The sequence below is a fragment of the Alexandromys fortis genome, unplaced genomic scaffold, assembly GCF_014885135.2.
Source record: "Alexandromys fortis isolate MF-2015 unplaced genomic scaffold, M_Fortis_MF-2015_v1.1 scaffold_196, whole genome shotgun sequence".
Lineage (NCBI taxonomy): Eukaryota > Metazoa > Chordata > Mammalia > Rodentia > Cricetidae > Alexandromys > Alexandromys fortis.
Window position 1 is genome coordinate 2894304 of NW_026068078.1, and position 15480 is coordinate 2909783.

At 42.2% G+C, this 15480-nt stretch overlaps 1 protein-coding gene across 2 annotated transcripts in view; it reads right to left on the reverse strand.

Annotated features, from left to right (window-relative positions):
• Positions 1-2586: 2586 nt before the first annotated feature.
• Positions 2587-15480, reverse strand: part of LOC126488345 (alcohol dehydrogenase 1) — a 28883-nt gene continuing 15989 nt past the window's right edge. The window contains exons 1-9 of one of the 2 annotated variants that reach the window (XM_050121766.1): positions 14481-14616; positions 12638-12739; positions 11960-12098; positions 9774-9861; positions 9464-9683; positions 7372-7632; positions 5478-5613; positions 3718-3856; positions 2587-3108 (exon numbers count right to left, since the gene is read on the reverse strand). In XM_050121766.1, coding sequence (XP_049977723.1) covers positions 3084-3108; positions 3718-3856; positions 5478-5613; positions 7372-7632; positions 9464-9683; positions 9774-9861; positions 11960-12098; positions 12638-12739; positions 14481-14498 — 1128 coding nt within the window. In that variant the 5' untranslated portion in view covers positions 14499-14616 and the 3' untranslated portion in view covers positions 2587-3083. Of the gene's footprint in view, positions 3109-3717; positions 3857-5477; positions 5614-7371; positions 7633-9463; positions 9684-9773; positions 9862-11959; positions 12099-12637; positions 12740-14480; positions 14617-15480 lie in introns of those variants that run through there. The other variant, XM_050121767.1, reaches the window with a different exon arrangement.

A 15480-nucleotide genomic window follows, 5' to 3' on the forward strand; every position in this document is an offset into this window, starting at 1 on the left:
TAACTCTGCCAATCACATATGTTTCAAATGTTTTTCTAAATGAAGAAGCATGTGGATACTAACAATAGTAACTCTGCCAATCACATATGTTTCAAATGTTTTTCTTTCACATTATTTTTTATTGCACCTTTCCTTCCTCCTTTCCTCCTCTGTCTTTTCTCTCTCTCTCTCTTGGTTTTGTTTTGTTTTGTTTTTTTGAGAAAGGATCTTGCTATATAACCCAGCCTTGCTCCAAATTTGGGATCCTCTTGTCTTCAGTTTCTGAGCCCTGAGATTACAGGTATACTATATCATCTGGCTGATTTTATTTCTTCATAGCAAAATATGCATTTCTTTCAGAATTTGGCCAGTGGTATTATACAAAGGCAAGTTTATGAGATCATTGAAAGCATCTTCCCGCTTTGAGTTGCATCACAAATTGTCAAAGAATCGAAGCAATACATTTTCAGACTATGAACATTTTCTTGTCCCCCGCACCCCTATCTCTGTTACTCCTATAATCTTGTTTCACCCCCATGAAGTCACCTGTGTTCCACTCACACTGTAAACACTACCAACTCAGAATTAACCAGTAATTTCTAGGTTAGAATACATTTACATATAAACACAGTTGCTTAACCTATTTAAACCACTCGCCCTGTAGTTAGAATTGCATTGCATTATGTTCCCGTGAGAGACACTCAGGCCGCTGCTAGTCACGTTCTGTGATAGGTGGTGAGACCTTGATAGCAAAGATTTCGTCACATATTCTTTTGTCATGGGTATGCTATAGTAACGTGGTTGTGTCTTGCCCAAATTCTTATGCTGATGCCGAATTTCCAGCTTGATAGTGTTTAGGGTTGAGATCTTTGGGAGGAACTCCATCCCTTATAAAATTTTTGTGGGGACAACTGATCCCTAGGCTGAGAAAGGAAGAAGAGAAAGCATCTATGATCAGGCCGGGAAGTGTCCTAGGCATACACTGGCTCTGATGGTATCTTGAACCTAGTGTCTAGAAGGGTGAGAAATAAGTGTCTTTCTTTAATATACCCAGCATATGCTATTACTGTTATAGCAAAGCAGGCTGACTAAGCCCCAATGGTAGACAGAATTCCAAGGTGACTTTCAAGATTCCAACCCCTGTGTACATGTGCTGTGGCATCTTTCACACTTAAGTGGGAATGGGACCTCTGGCTGTGTTATGGGGCAAATGGTGCTAAGATTCCCACCACCATGCTAGTATGACATAGGACTGTGTCCCTGCAGGCTGGAGGGAAAGCAAGAGATGGCAATGTAAGAGGGTGCAGGGAGCAGGATGAGATTTTTTCCCTGGCTGACAGCCAGGAAGAGAGTAGAAGCCTCAGTGTTATACATAGTGAACAAATTCTACCTATGATCAGTTTGTACTCAAGCAATTTCTGTGATTTCAAATGGAGTTAGCAAGCATCACTTCACTGAAAGAGGCTCCAGAAGGCAAGGCAGACCACTCGATGGACACCTGACACCACAGAGAAACCAGTTCTGCCACATCCAGATTCTTGACCCAAAAGAGACAGAAGGTAGTGAACGGGTGTGCACTGTAGCACAGTAATCGGGTGCTGTGCTTTTCACGTGGAAACAAAAAACTCAGGTGCACCTAAAAAAATATTTCCAATGATTATTCTCTTGTAGTTGTCTTTACGTTTCAAGTCTTTGATCTTTATAAACTTAACTTTTATGTGTAAACATGGATAATTAGTGAGAAAAATCTTCAGGGAGCGAGAGTAAGGAGACACAGGTGGAGGTGGGGATGCCCAGGGTTAGGCACTTGGCTCATGGTAAGGCATGCGGTATCTGACAGCACAGTGCTACTTGCCAGTTCAACTTAAATCAGAAAAATGATGAAGGTCTCATATTCAAAGAATTCTACATTCTGGATAAATATAAAATTATTTATTTCTACTTTGAATAGTCCCATAAGGGGTTTTAAATACAGGATTCATCCAGCAATTTTTAGTTATAAAGATGTAGTCATAGCCAGGCAATGGTGGTGCACACCATTAATCCCACCAGCCAAGAGGCAGAGGCAGGTGGATTCCTATGAGTTCAAGGCCAACCTGGTCTACAGAGTGAGTTCCAGGACAGGCTCCAAAGCTACACAGAGAAACTGTGTCTTGAAAAAACAAACCAAGCCAACCAAGCAACCAAACAAACAAACAAAAACCAAAAAAGACAAACAAAACAAAAAACCCAAACAAACAAAACAAACCTTCCATTTTCAAGTGAGGCCAGAGATTTCGACCCTCCCCAAAGGACAACCAAGAAGAGCAGACATCAGCCAACTTGGTAATAACAGTCTATCTGCTTCTTAGTTCTGGATTTAGTCAGACAATTCCATTGGAAAAGTCTGTGGGTATTTAATTTAGCAAGTCCATTGCCAAACCTGATTATTACTATGGCTGATTTCTGTGGATGAAGAGTTTACCTCCCTCTAGTTTTTGTCCTGTGGTGTAGGAGCTGCAAAATCAGATATGCCAAATCTTTCCTGGTAAGCCACTGCCATGTGGTGGCGATATAATAGAAATGGGTTAAATCAAGGTGTAAAGTTAGCCAATAAGATGTGCTGAGTCGTGATTTCAGACTTGCTTTTATTTGAGATAACAGTTACATGTTCACTAGCATGCTGTGGTGTTTGCTCCATATGCAGAAATATGCTCATAAAGAAGAAATACAGACAAGGGGGAGTGTGGCAGGAAGGCTGAGCATGCAGCTCATCCTGTGCATACTGGGGTAGAAAGACTTCTCTGCTCCACTGAGTTTCAGTGACTGTGGATTCCAGAGAGAAAAGATCGCAAGATGTCACAAGACACATTGTCCCAAGTAGGAAAGATGACAGAGGTCAATCAAATCAGAAGAAAGGCTAGGTACCCTCCAGTTCCCCATTTGAGGTGTGGTAGCTCTCACTTGGGGTTGAAAACAGAATCAGAAAATTCAGTTTCTCGCAGAAAGCTTACATGAGTACTTTATTGGCAGTGTCTCTAAGGAAGAACATTAGCGCTGTATGTGGCTGGTGTCGTGATTCAGTGGGGTGCAGGGGTCAGGAGTAGGAAGGCATCAGTATGGTCTCAGAACGTCAGGACAGTCCGGATACTGAAATATGAGATATAAGATGTTGGTTCACATTCCCAGAACTCACAGTGCCCAGAGGGTAAATAAAGCATGTGTTATGAGTCTCAGAGAAAGCCATTCAGGCTCCCTGTGACTAAGGACAAGTCCATAAATGGGCAATCCTCTTTTTTCTGGCCTCTCTAACATTCTGTCTTTTCAACTCTGAACTCAGCAGAACATCTTGATATGACTGCCATTTAGATTTCAGTTCTAAGTTAGATTTCTTAAATACTACTGATCCTGCCTGGGTGGTATAAGAAATGCAGCCGTGGGAAATAACAGACATTTCATGCTAGCTATTTGCCATGCACTTTGTAGAAGCTTTTTAGGCATTGTCTCATTTAAACTTCATCCTAAGCAGTGGCACTATAAGGTCCATTATCATGGGTTGTCCATTTTAGAGACTGTGAAAACTAAGGCTTAGCGTTATAAATGCCCTGTGTCGTACATGTGCGTGCAGAGCCTGAACGGTCACCAAAGTCCCATTTTTGCTCTTCTCCCATTTCTCCTTCATTTCTGTTGGTCATTTCCCCTACCATAAAAATAATCTCTTTTCCCCACCCACCCCATAAAAAGAATCTTAAAGCTCACCTCTTTCCAGAGCGAAGCAGCTCAAATGCCTCATTGATTTTCTCAAAAGGTAAAACATGGGTAATTAATGGCTCCAATGGAAACTTTTTAGCCATAAAATCAGCCACAAGCTTGGGGACAGAATCTTTACTCTTAAAGCCTGAAAGGAGAGAACAGAACTGTGAGATGCAGCCAGGGGGCAGGCAGGAGAATTAGACAAGAGATCTTCCAAAGAAACCAAGTTCCTAACAGTGCCCAGGCTGCCCCCTGAGCGGCAGACGCTGGACTCAAACACCCTCTGCATGGCATTAATGTCTTATAACATGCCACCTGATGAACAGGGTTCGTGGCTGATGATGGCAGCTTAGTAGATCTTTCCTAGAGAAATCATAGTGCAGATGTTTATAGCCAAAGGAAGGGAGTGTAGGCAAACATTACTGCCTTGGCCTCTCTGTGTCCTATGAGGCATTTTTGGGCCTTAGAGACCCAAGTAGAAGAAGCAGGGAAAGCCCTGGCTCGTTTATGGGGAGCACAGCAGCCTGTCTTGGGATTTCCTGCATTAGTTCTTGCTATAGAGAGAACAGTGATATTCATGTTGCCTTCTAAGAACTTTTCTGTTACAAAAGGGATGAAACTCTGAAAAAAGTTAGGAATTAGAACCTCAAAGCTGGGGACATAATTCAGGTAATAAAGTTCTTTTTGTTTGTTTTTTTCTGACATTAGATTTTTATTGATTATCTGGGAATTTCACACAATGCCCCTGAACACACTCACTTCCCAGTCCTTCCAGGTCTACCCTGCAACACTTGTGACATCTCCCAAGGAAAAAATATACCAAGGTCAATTTGTGTTGCCTATGTTCTCACTGGAGCATGGCCGAACTCCCAACGGCAAGCTTCTTAAATAAAACTGAGTCCTTCCTCACCACCACTCCACCAGAAGCCACCAATTGTGGAGACCCATGCTTGAGCATCCTTTTCTTTCTTTCTCTCTCTCTCTCTCTCTCTCTCTCTCTCTCTCTCTCTCTCTCTCCTTTCCTTAATTTTCTTCTTTTTTTCTTTGTTTCTTTCTTGGTTTTTGAGACAAGGTTTCTTTTTGTAACCCTGCCTGTCCTTGAACTAGCTCTTTGACCAGGCTGGCTTTGAACTCTCAGAGATCACCTGCCTCTGCTTCCCAAGTGCTAGGATTAGAAGTTTGCACTGCCACCACCCGACCAATACATTTAAAATAATTTATTTTTATTTTAAGCATGTTGTTTGGTGTTTTGCTTGCGTGTATGTCTGTGTGAGGATGTTAGATCCTATTTAACTGGAGTTACAGACAGCCGAGAACTGCCATGTGGGTGCTGGGAATTGAATATGGGTCCTCTGGAGGAGCATCCAATGTTCTTAACAGAAGAGCCATTTCTCCAGCTCCTATTACAATTTCTTAAAAGTTCTCTTCAGTTGCTTCCTGTCTGACTGTTACTGTAGGGGATGATGTGGGGGTAGGGGTAGGGGGTGAGGTTGTCAGAGGAGCTGAATTTGATCTCCAGAATATAAACAAAACAAAAACAAACGTCAGTAACAATAGACAGCTGATTCAGTGCTGACAGATTCCTGAGACTGGCTGAGCAGGAAGACTAGCCTGACCATGAACTGCAGGTCACTGTGACCCTCCCAGTCTCAAACAACAAGGCCAGTTGCTCCAGAGTAACGGCATCAAATGTTCTCTGACTCCACACATCCAGCTTGACACACAAGAACACATACAGAACTTGATCCTCAGCTATGAATACATACCACCAAATATTGCTCCTTTCCAGGTGCGTCCCAGCAGCAGCAACATGGGGTTCACAGAGAGGCTTTGAGCATGAGGAGGAACCCCAACAATGACACTTACACCACATGATGAGTGGCTGCTTAACAGGGAAGACATCTGGAATATAAATAATATTTAAAGTGGATATTCTCATGGTGTACTCACGATACAGTTTCATGTCATATGAAGAAACGTGCAGAGAAATATTTTGAGAGAAAAAGTGATTGAATGAATTTATGTTCAATTCTTCCTTATCAACTAATAAAGAATCTAGTCCCATTGGGAGCCTGTGCAGTCTGGGTCCTCCAAGGAGAACACTGTTTCCTCATCACGTGACTCTCAGGTTGCCTATGCGTAGGTTCACTCACTGTCATTGTCCATTACCTACAGTTTTGAAGTTTGCACTCTAAGACAATTTAGATGGTGAAGATATAATGACGACAGCATCAGAAGTTGTCTCTTATCTATTTGTCCACCTCCCTTTACAACACGTCCCTCCTGTGGGGCTTAGATCAAGAACGGGCAAGTTTTCAGTGGCTGTGAATCCAGTGTGTGCATTGCTTTTACATTATTCTGTTATCTGTAGACATCCAGGAACTTTTCACTTTCAATTGTTTCATCTAAAATTCTATAGTAAAAGATGATTTATGATCCCCAAAGATACATGATAGTCCATCTTTTGATTTTGAAATATGACATTTAGAAAACCAGATTTCCTCAGAACACATGGGAATCAGACTTTTGAATCTTCAAATCCACCGACAACCTAGGCTCAGATGAGCAAACAGGGAGACCGTCTAGTGTATCACAGAAGGGCTATGGCCGTGAGGAAACCAGAACACCAAGCATGGAAGGACTCTCCATCCACAGAGGAGAGGCTAGCCTCTCTTGACATCTTGTCTCAGTTCGAGGCTGAGAAGAATGTCGATCTCAGGGCACCATTCCCATTCTCTATTTCCAACTCTGCCAAGGCTTTCTGGAGGACCTCAGTAATGGTGATTCTTTAGGCCTCTGGGGATGCTTCTCTAGAACTCCAGAGGTCTTAGGTTGGCTAATATGTACTGGAGAAGTGTTCTTTAGCCATGTATGGTGTTTGTAACTATTTGAAAGTAATATCACGTGTATTCAAACACACAAGCACGGTGAGCTTGGCAAAAGCCTTTCTTATCATTATCCCCAGCTGACCTTAATTGAGTGCTTACCACATGGCAGCTGGCTCCATGCTAAGTGTTTTACATTCACTATGTAATGTATATCATAAACAAAACGCGTATCTCTCGAATTTAGAGGGTATGGCAGAATCTGTGAATTCAATTTTAAAAAGCATTTCCTCCAACATGTAAAATGAGATGTTTGTGGGTGCCCCTCACTGTGCCGTCTCTGTGCTGAGGATATGGAGACCTGTTGAAGCAACAGCTCCTCTACAGGTTTTATCCTAAGAATTAATACTTGTCCACATATTATTCATTAGTCCTGTTGGCCATATGATGAAACTTGAAATACTTTCCAGAATATTTCATTTCAAATATTATACAATAATAAGAATGTTTAAGAAAATCATATTTGTCCATTTAAGAACAGAATTTGCATTTAAATTTGCTTGATGAGTTAATTTTTTTTTTACTAAAAATCAGTAAGACAGTTTATAATAGCTCAATGAAGGGCTTTCCTGTATTAATGGAGGTTTATTACTTGAGACTAGTTTGTAGAATGAAAAAAAATGTTTATCACTATACTGAATTAATAAATATGAAAAGAAAACAGGAGATGGAAAATTACCATCTAAAATAGCATTCTATGAGATTTCTATTCTTCTGTCTGGAGCACATTATGGATGGCAGAAGGACAGATCTCAAGGCATGCCACAGCACCTACCATGGTGTCAAGGCGACCGATTACTTCAAAGGAGAAGTCCACCCCTCCATCGGTCATTTCCTGGAGTACTTCGTGGATGGGTTTGCTGTAGTCTAGAGGGTTGATGCACTCAGTGGCACCCAGTTCTTTGGCCTTGGCAAACTTGTCTTTGTTGATGTCCACGGCGATGATCCTGGCTGCTCCAGCTGTTTTACAGCCAATGATGACAGACAGACCGACACCTCCAAGGCCAAACACGACACAGGTGGAGCCTGGGGTCACCTATGGTTTCAGAAAATACAAAAGATGGACCAGTGACCACTAGGCAGTGCTCCATGCTGCACAAGGCACCTTGCTTTGTCCTGTCATGGCCTCTCAGATGTCATTCCACCTGCTTCCAAAACCTCTTCTGGCTATAGCTGCCCAAAGGGGTACAACAGTGGCTCTCAAAATTTGCTCTTTATTAGATGTATCTGAAGAGTTACCATTTTTGTTCATCTCAGGATCCAGTAACAGCTTCTACCAGTTAATTGGAATCACTGCGGGCAGAACCCCATTCTACTTCAATGGGAAACCTTAGTGAGACCAGCTGTACTGATTGATGATCATTGAACTTGACATAGAAATGACTTACACCTTCAAGGGCTACACAATGACATCTTACACATACACAAAATCAATTTGTGTCAGTGAAACAAATGTCATGGTTACTCCAGGAGACTGCCGGGTAGTCAAACCACCCTTCCATCATTAACTCCTTGGTTCACTATCATTTAGTAGTCACAACTAGGGTTACTGGAGCCGAAGTCTTCTGGGCAGCATTGATAAGTCATCCCTGGCTTAACAGGAAAGTGGACAGGAAAATATAGCAAGAGACCAATGTTGTCTTTGTGAGACTTTAATCCTGCATTAAATTGGTCTGTATTTTAATAACAATGACTGAAATCCTTGACCACAAGTACCCATGGCTTGCGAGGCTCCCTCAGTCCTCCTGTTGAAACAGATGAGCAACTGCACAAGGAGTAACTGCATTTAGGGTTTAAGCTAATGAAATACATATAGGATGTAATTATTGAACAAATATATTTACTTTCTCTTAACTCAGTAAGAACATCAATTTCATCTATAATAAAGGTGAATTTTCTTCAGTGTTCAAGAATCCTTTTGATATTTTATTCCTATTAATATTTTAATCAACACCATCAACTTGTGAAGATGATGTGGGAGAATCCTAGAGTCATAGACTGAGGTTCTAAAGGATCTACTAACAAACTTGCTCAGGATATACTAGGTCACACACAGTTGTGGTTAGCTAAAGGAGCTGTCTCTCATGCGATGTGCACACACTAAGATACAGAAACTGTAGGAAAGATAGACCTCTAACACAACCGAGGTTTAAATTTTCTGGGATAATGTTGCTGATAAGCTTTGTTCTCAATCTCCATAACGAAAGGAGGCAACCTCATTCTGCATCTGGCCGTTATCAAAGGTCACGTTCTTCGTGATGCTCTTTCAAAGAACATCAGGTAGCTCAGAGGGGCTGCCGTGGTCCAGTGCCTTAAATCCTGGTTCGTCACTAAGCCTCGGTTTTCTTTTCAGGAACTTTCCACCACGCATGCGGGTTGGCTCTCGGTAGCAGTGCTGGTCTTTATTTTAAAAACACCGGTGACAGCATTTGTGCCACGCACATCTCCCCACTTTGGCTTACTTTAGAGATAACAGGGATGACATCTCCACTTTAAAATCTTCCATTTGTCCCAAATGGCCAAGCTTTCCAGTTTCTGACCCTTTAAAACATGTTTTATTGCTCAAGTGTATCTTGGGACTGGGACATAACAGAGCTTTACAGACAACAGCAAATGCAAAGTGTTACAGCTGCGGATCTACATAAGTTTCAAACAATTTCTATGAGAGCCCAGTTTCTTTGGGAACTTGGTAGAACTGGATGCATATTATTATAGAGCTTTTCTTGAGTGTGTGGAGGGAATTCTCACTGGAGTTGGACAGACTTATCTTTTCTACAAAAACACTCTCTGATGCCTGTGAGCAATTTCTTTCCTTTGATCCCAACAATAAGCACGTAGCTTGGTCCATGGGCCACTGTCCATCTTACCTTGGCGACTTTGACAGCAGAGCCATAGCCAGTTGAGAACCCGCAGCCGATGAGGCAGACTTTGTCCAGGGGTGAAGCCGCATCGATTTTAGCCACTGCCATCTCATCTACCACAGTGTACTGGGAGAAGGTGCTGGTGCTGCTGAAATTGTGGATTGACTTCCCCTTGCATGTGAACCTGCTGGTGCCATCAAGCAAGGTCCCCCGAGGCTGTGACACACTGGCCAGTGAAAAACAGCAAATAAAGGACATGAGACACAGGAAAACCAGTGTGCAACCTAATTGTTCAAGAAGACAGTGAGAAACCTACTCATTTTTCATACAGAAGTTGCTCTCCGGGTGCTTGCAGATCCTGCATTTCCCACATTGGGGAGAAAAGAGAGGGATGACTTTATCGCCTGGAAGGGGAAAAAGAAAATGACTTAATGCCTACCCAGTAATTAATAAGGCAAGAACATGAAGCTTTCATGTAGGGATGTGTACCCTAGAAAGGTTCCTAAGAGATAGGGCCCAACTGCACTACATCATGCATGGGTCATTGCTCTTCATCGAAGTTGCTATGTGCCTAAAGTTTACTGAAATAATAGGAAAATATAAAAACAGCTACATCTACTGATCAGCAGTCAACTTTCATTGTGTGCCTCAGTTGCTCTTAGGGGCTTTGCACGTATTAACCTAGTCAGTCCTTAGATATACTCACTGATGAGTATAAATATATACTTTAGTTATAATGAGTTGCCAAGTTCCCATGAGAAGTTTGAATTACCTGATTATTATATAATTATTATAATAAAACACAAACCAAATACAACACAGGGAATATTGTACAATAAAAATAAAACCAAAAATTAAACTTGATCATAAGGTAAAATTAAAACAAGGATTTTGGTAGCTAGTTTTTTCCTTCTTAAAAAGATTTGTCCTGTTTTTATGTGTATGTCCGAGTACTACGTGCTTATGCTCTTGTGTGGGTGCCCTTGAAGGCCAGCAGAGGGCGCTGGATCCCGTGCAGCTGGAGTTACAGGTGACTATCAACTGTCTTACAGGATGACTTAACCCACTGAGTCCCTTCTTCATCACCCAGGTTTTGGTTTTTTTTAACGTGATCGTGCTTCTCTTATTATGAAACGAATGCTTTAAGAATAATCTTAGTTGTTTTTGAGGACGCAGACTAAAATGTGACAGAGAAGTGATGACTTGCTCTGGACATCTCAGTCTTTAACACTGAGTTAGAGATTTCCCCTGAGAAAGAAAAGGTGAATTTTTTTTAAAATAATTGTTTATGAATTATCAATTTTTTTCTGCTATAAACATCCTGAGAGGTAAAGGTATTGTTTTACTGTTAGCTTTTTTCCAAATAAAGAAAACAGCAAAGCTTAACTCCAGCCAGACGAGTTCTTTTTTTATTTTCTGGTTATTTGGAATGCAAGAAATGTCTGACTCTACTGGCAAAAGTGATCTTTTTGGAGATGAAAATAATTTTGTTTTTAAATCACATGTGCTACCTATGTTATTGTACAAATCAATGACCTGATCACTATGCTTCACAGATAAAATGAATGTGTGATGACACCACAGAATATATATATATATATATTTATTTATTTATTTATTTATTTATTTATTTATTTATTATGTATACAATATTCTGTCTATGTGTATGCCTGCAGACCAGAAGAGGGCACTAGACCCCATTACAGATGGTTGTGAGCCACCATGTGGTTGCTGGGAATTGAACTCAGGATCTTTGGAAGAGCAGGCAATGCTCTTAATCTCTGAGCCATCTCTCCAGCCCCAAGAAAATGTATTTTTAATCAACTTTTACATTCAGAAAATAAACAAAGTTAAAGTAAAAACATGAATAAAGTAAAAAGCAATGTGCAAACTGCCACCTTCAGCCCAACTAGTGATAATACAGTGGTGTTTATGTTTGTAGGAATTTGGCTATATTTTTCCGTCTGTGGTTTCCTCTTATATTGTATTATGTTTCTATATAGAAGAAGGAGGAACATATAGGAGAAGAGGAAGCCATCATGGGGATGCAATGCGGTTAAACCTACGGCATCCTAAAGGAGAGGCATCCTGAAGCCAGGCGAGCAGTCGGGTTTCTGAACTCAGCACAGAGCAGCTTCCCAACATCTAGGCACTCAGAACCTGGACCTGCAGGTCTTGCCTTCGCCCCATTGGTAGGCTTGGATCCTGAAAAGTCCCTGGTGCTCAGGGACACTGAAGTGGAAGTTAGCAGACTGTGAACTCTGAAGGTCACAATGGGGACTCTAACTCGGCACCTGACACCTGGTAGATGATAAATAGATGTTGAAAGAGAAAATACATGATTGGATGCCAGAGGACAGAGGCATGAAGGGAGGAAGGGGTGGAAACCCTGTGACCTTGTGCCAGATTTTAAGTTTCCTACAGCCTGGGCTTCCTGTTTTGAGGGGGAAGTTCTTGGGATCAACGCCAAAGTACAAACCCTGAGAGTAAAGAATTCTATACCTGGTTTGACAGAAGTCACCCCTTCTCCAACGCTCTCCACAATACCAGCTCCTTCGTGGCCTAGAACTGCAGGAAGTGGTGTACTCAGGCTTCCGGCAACCACGTGATCATCTGAGCGGCAGACCCCCGTGGCCACCATCTACAGAAGAGAGATTGATTTCACTCAGCCAAGATAGCGACTGTGAAGGTTTAGCACACCTATTCTGAAATGGGGCTTCTCAGGAGCTTGCTAACAACCCCTATTGCTTCCAGATTCGATTTAGGGCCAACTTTTCCTGTGCTTTCATCTCTTCTCCCAATTACACAGCTTAAGTGGTAATGATCATCCTGTGAATTAAGGCACCCCCCAAAATGTAGTTTATACAATATATAAAAATGGATGCTATGTTATAGAAAAAGAGACAGGAAATGAGCACCAAGAAATTACCTAATATTAATTGCTTTTGGACTCAAGATGTTTAGCACTTTAAAAACACTTAAACATTTTTAAAAGTTTTCAGGGATTATGTTAAACTTCAAGCTTTCAGCGGCTGATGTCAATAGCTAGGCTCAGCAACAGGCTCATTCATGTCGGGGTGAGCTTATGAAATCGAATGTTAATGGACATCTGGACGCATCTATGTAGTATTTTCTGAGTTTTTCAAACCTAACATTTTAGAAGGTAGAAAGAGACATTACCTTAATGCGGACTTCATGAGCCTTGGGGGGTGCGACTTCTATGTCCTCGATGGAGAAGGGCTTCTTGGTCTCCCATAGCACAGCTGCTTTGCATTTGATCACCTGGAAGATGAAGGGTTACTGCAGCTCCAAGGGGATTACTGCAATTTTGTCCCTCTATTTCCTATGCACAGCGTCTGTCCACGGGTCTGCCACCCATTGTTACATAGAAATGGACACTTCTCATGTACAAGGAGCCAAAACACCCTGAGAAACGTGTGACACCATAGTAGAAGGTCAGGAAGAGAAAGTTCACATATCGGGGATGAATTGGTCTGTGCACTTTCAGGCCACGCTGGTATTGTTTCCTGATAGTCACTGGTACTTTAGTAAAAGAGGTTGTTTGACTAAAAACATTTTATAAATGTTTAATTCTAAATTATAATTATTAGTATGTTTTTGAGGTGCTTGAGAGCACAACCTGGAACTTTGTGTGTTCTGGGCAAGAACACTGTCTCAGAGCTAAACCCCAGGCTTTGGATTTCTGAGACATAGTCTGAGAAGCAGCCCAGGCTGGCCTTGAACTAGGTATCTTTCTGTCTTAGCCTTCCTAGCACTGAGATTTCAGGGATGGTCTATCATACATGGCTACATTGTTATTTTGCTGTTGTAGGCAGTGTAAACTCAAGCCTGTGATTACCATAGCTCTGTTACTTACCCTGCACCTAAGAGCCTGGATTCCCTAGTCCCTCAGTTCTTGTTTGGTTGATAGGACTGGGTTTCCATTTATGCTGCATGAATTCAGTCTTTCTTTTAACTTTTTCAGTTATTCTTTATCGTAATACATTTCCTTGAAATGTGACACGCCATCCTAAACATGACCAGGAGTGAATTGGAACAGAACTACTGGCAACTGCCCCTTCTCTGCCGATTCTCTACCCAATCTTTTCTATACCGAGTCGTGCCACACCGTGGATGCAGAAGTCTCCAACCCCCGCCCCCCTGTTCTCACTGTGAGCTGTTGGACTTTTGACCCACTCCTAAAACAGCCCCTGTGCCAACAGAAACACAGGCGTTATAATTAGGCAATAAGATAGCACAAATCAGTTATTTATGCTGAGTGACTGCTTGCGTGTCTCAGCACCATACAGAGACTGAACAAGGAAGGTGACTTTTTGGAAATCTCAGAACTATATGTGTGTATTATTAGGTATACTCAGTGTTAGCAAGTGATTCAGCTTTTCTCAGAATTAATTGTATGTAAGATGTGGATTTTTTTTTTAAAGAGAGAAGAGACAGTTCTATAGAGCCTCTAGAGATTTTATGAATTGTGCAGCAATGGACCCTTCCAAATCCCGTCATGCAGGGGAATGTAATCTTAACGTGGATGATCCTAAAGTGTTGAAATCAATCTACTGCTTGTCAGAAATTTTAGCAAAGTTTAACAAGACAATCTACTAAGTTCCTGAGTCCAATTGCTCATAAGAAACTCCTGTAAGGCTTTTCTCTTTCATAAGAAACCTGTGATTCCAAAGGACAGCCCACTAAGATATCTTGATATAAACAGACTTCACTGCAGAAGATCTCTTTAAAGCTTTCTGTTTACAAGGTAGTCACAGTTGCCCAGAATGAATTCCCTGTGCTGCAGAGTTAGTGAGGAAGTGAGGACGGCCCCAGATCTAGAGTCTGTGTGCTCTTGTTAAAGGTATTTAGCAGCAGCCGGGCTGCACAGTCGTGCAGTGCACACCCTGTGCCATAGCACACATCACAATTCCCTTCAGTGCCCATCATTTCTGAGTTAGAAGTCAGCATCTTTTAGCATGTTAGTGAGAATATATTCCCAACAGCAAGATCTTTTTCTTACTTTTCCGGCTGTGCTCATGCTGTCTGTCCTCGCTGCTGGCAGGAGACTGATGGGTCCCTGTAGGCTCTTCTGTCCTGCAGTGCACTGGGCCAAGGCTGCACACAGATTTTGTTAGCTGGGGTGTCAGCTGATGCCACATGTGATCTGGCCATTTATGTCACGCCCATCAGTTTATTCTCACTGCATGTTAAGTGAAAACAAAGGGCACTGAACTGTTAAGGAAAACTCTTTCTGGGGATGTGATTTTGGGGATATTCTGCTTTCATTAGGTTCCACACTTCCTTTTGCATCTATCTCCCCTCTCTCGGTTCACTCTTCCCCTTTCTCAGACAGGTTAGAGGTCTGCTTTCCTTTGCTAGGGAAAGCAGTAACTTAAAGTCTACATGGAGCATAGTAAGGAGGACATGAGGCAATGCGGGGCAGATGGGGTGGACAGACAGAGCTTCAGGGGAGGAAGGGTTGGTGTCCATTCTTCTTCAAAGCAGAGAGGTACCCTCAGGCACAGCAAAGGTGCTGAGATCCCTGGTATCTCTGCAGCACACACTACTGGTCAGCATTGACCAAGGACCTGAGGAAAGCATGGAGCTGGTCCAGAGGGTGGCAGTCATGAGTTAGAGACAGACTCCACTCCTGCCAGGAGACAGTGCCTACAACATGCCCTATCCGTTCTCCTGAGAGAACTTGGGCATATCTCCTTGCTCTTTGCCATGGTCTCCTTCTCTGTAAGATAAGGATGAGTTCAGGAGTCACTTCAATGACTGTGGGGAACAAGCAGAACAGTGCACACATGTGTTTATCATGGAGCCACATGAGTAGGGGAAGCTCAGTGAGATACAGCTACAACTGGCATGTGTGAAGACAAGCTCACAGCACAGTGGAGAAGAAAGGCAGAGAGTGTGCAGTCAGCTATGCAGTAGGTGCTAGGAGACAGCTATTCTCACAGAGGACTCGCGAGACTTTAGAGAGCTTGCACTTGAGTTGGTCTAAAGAATGAATGTTT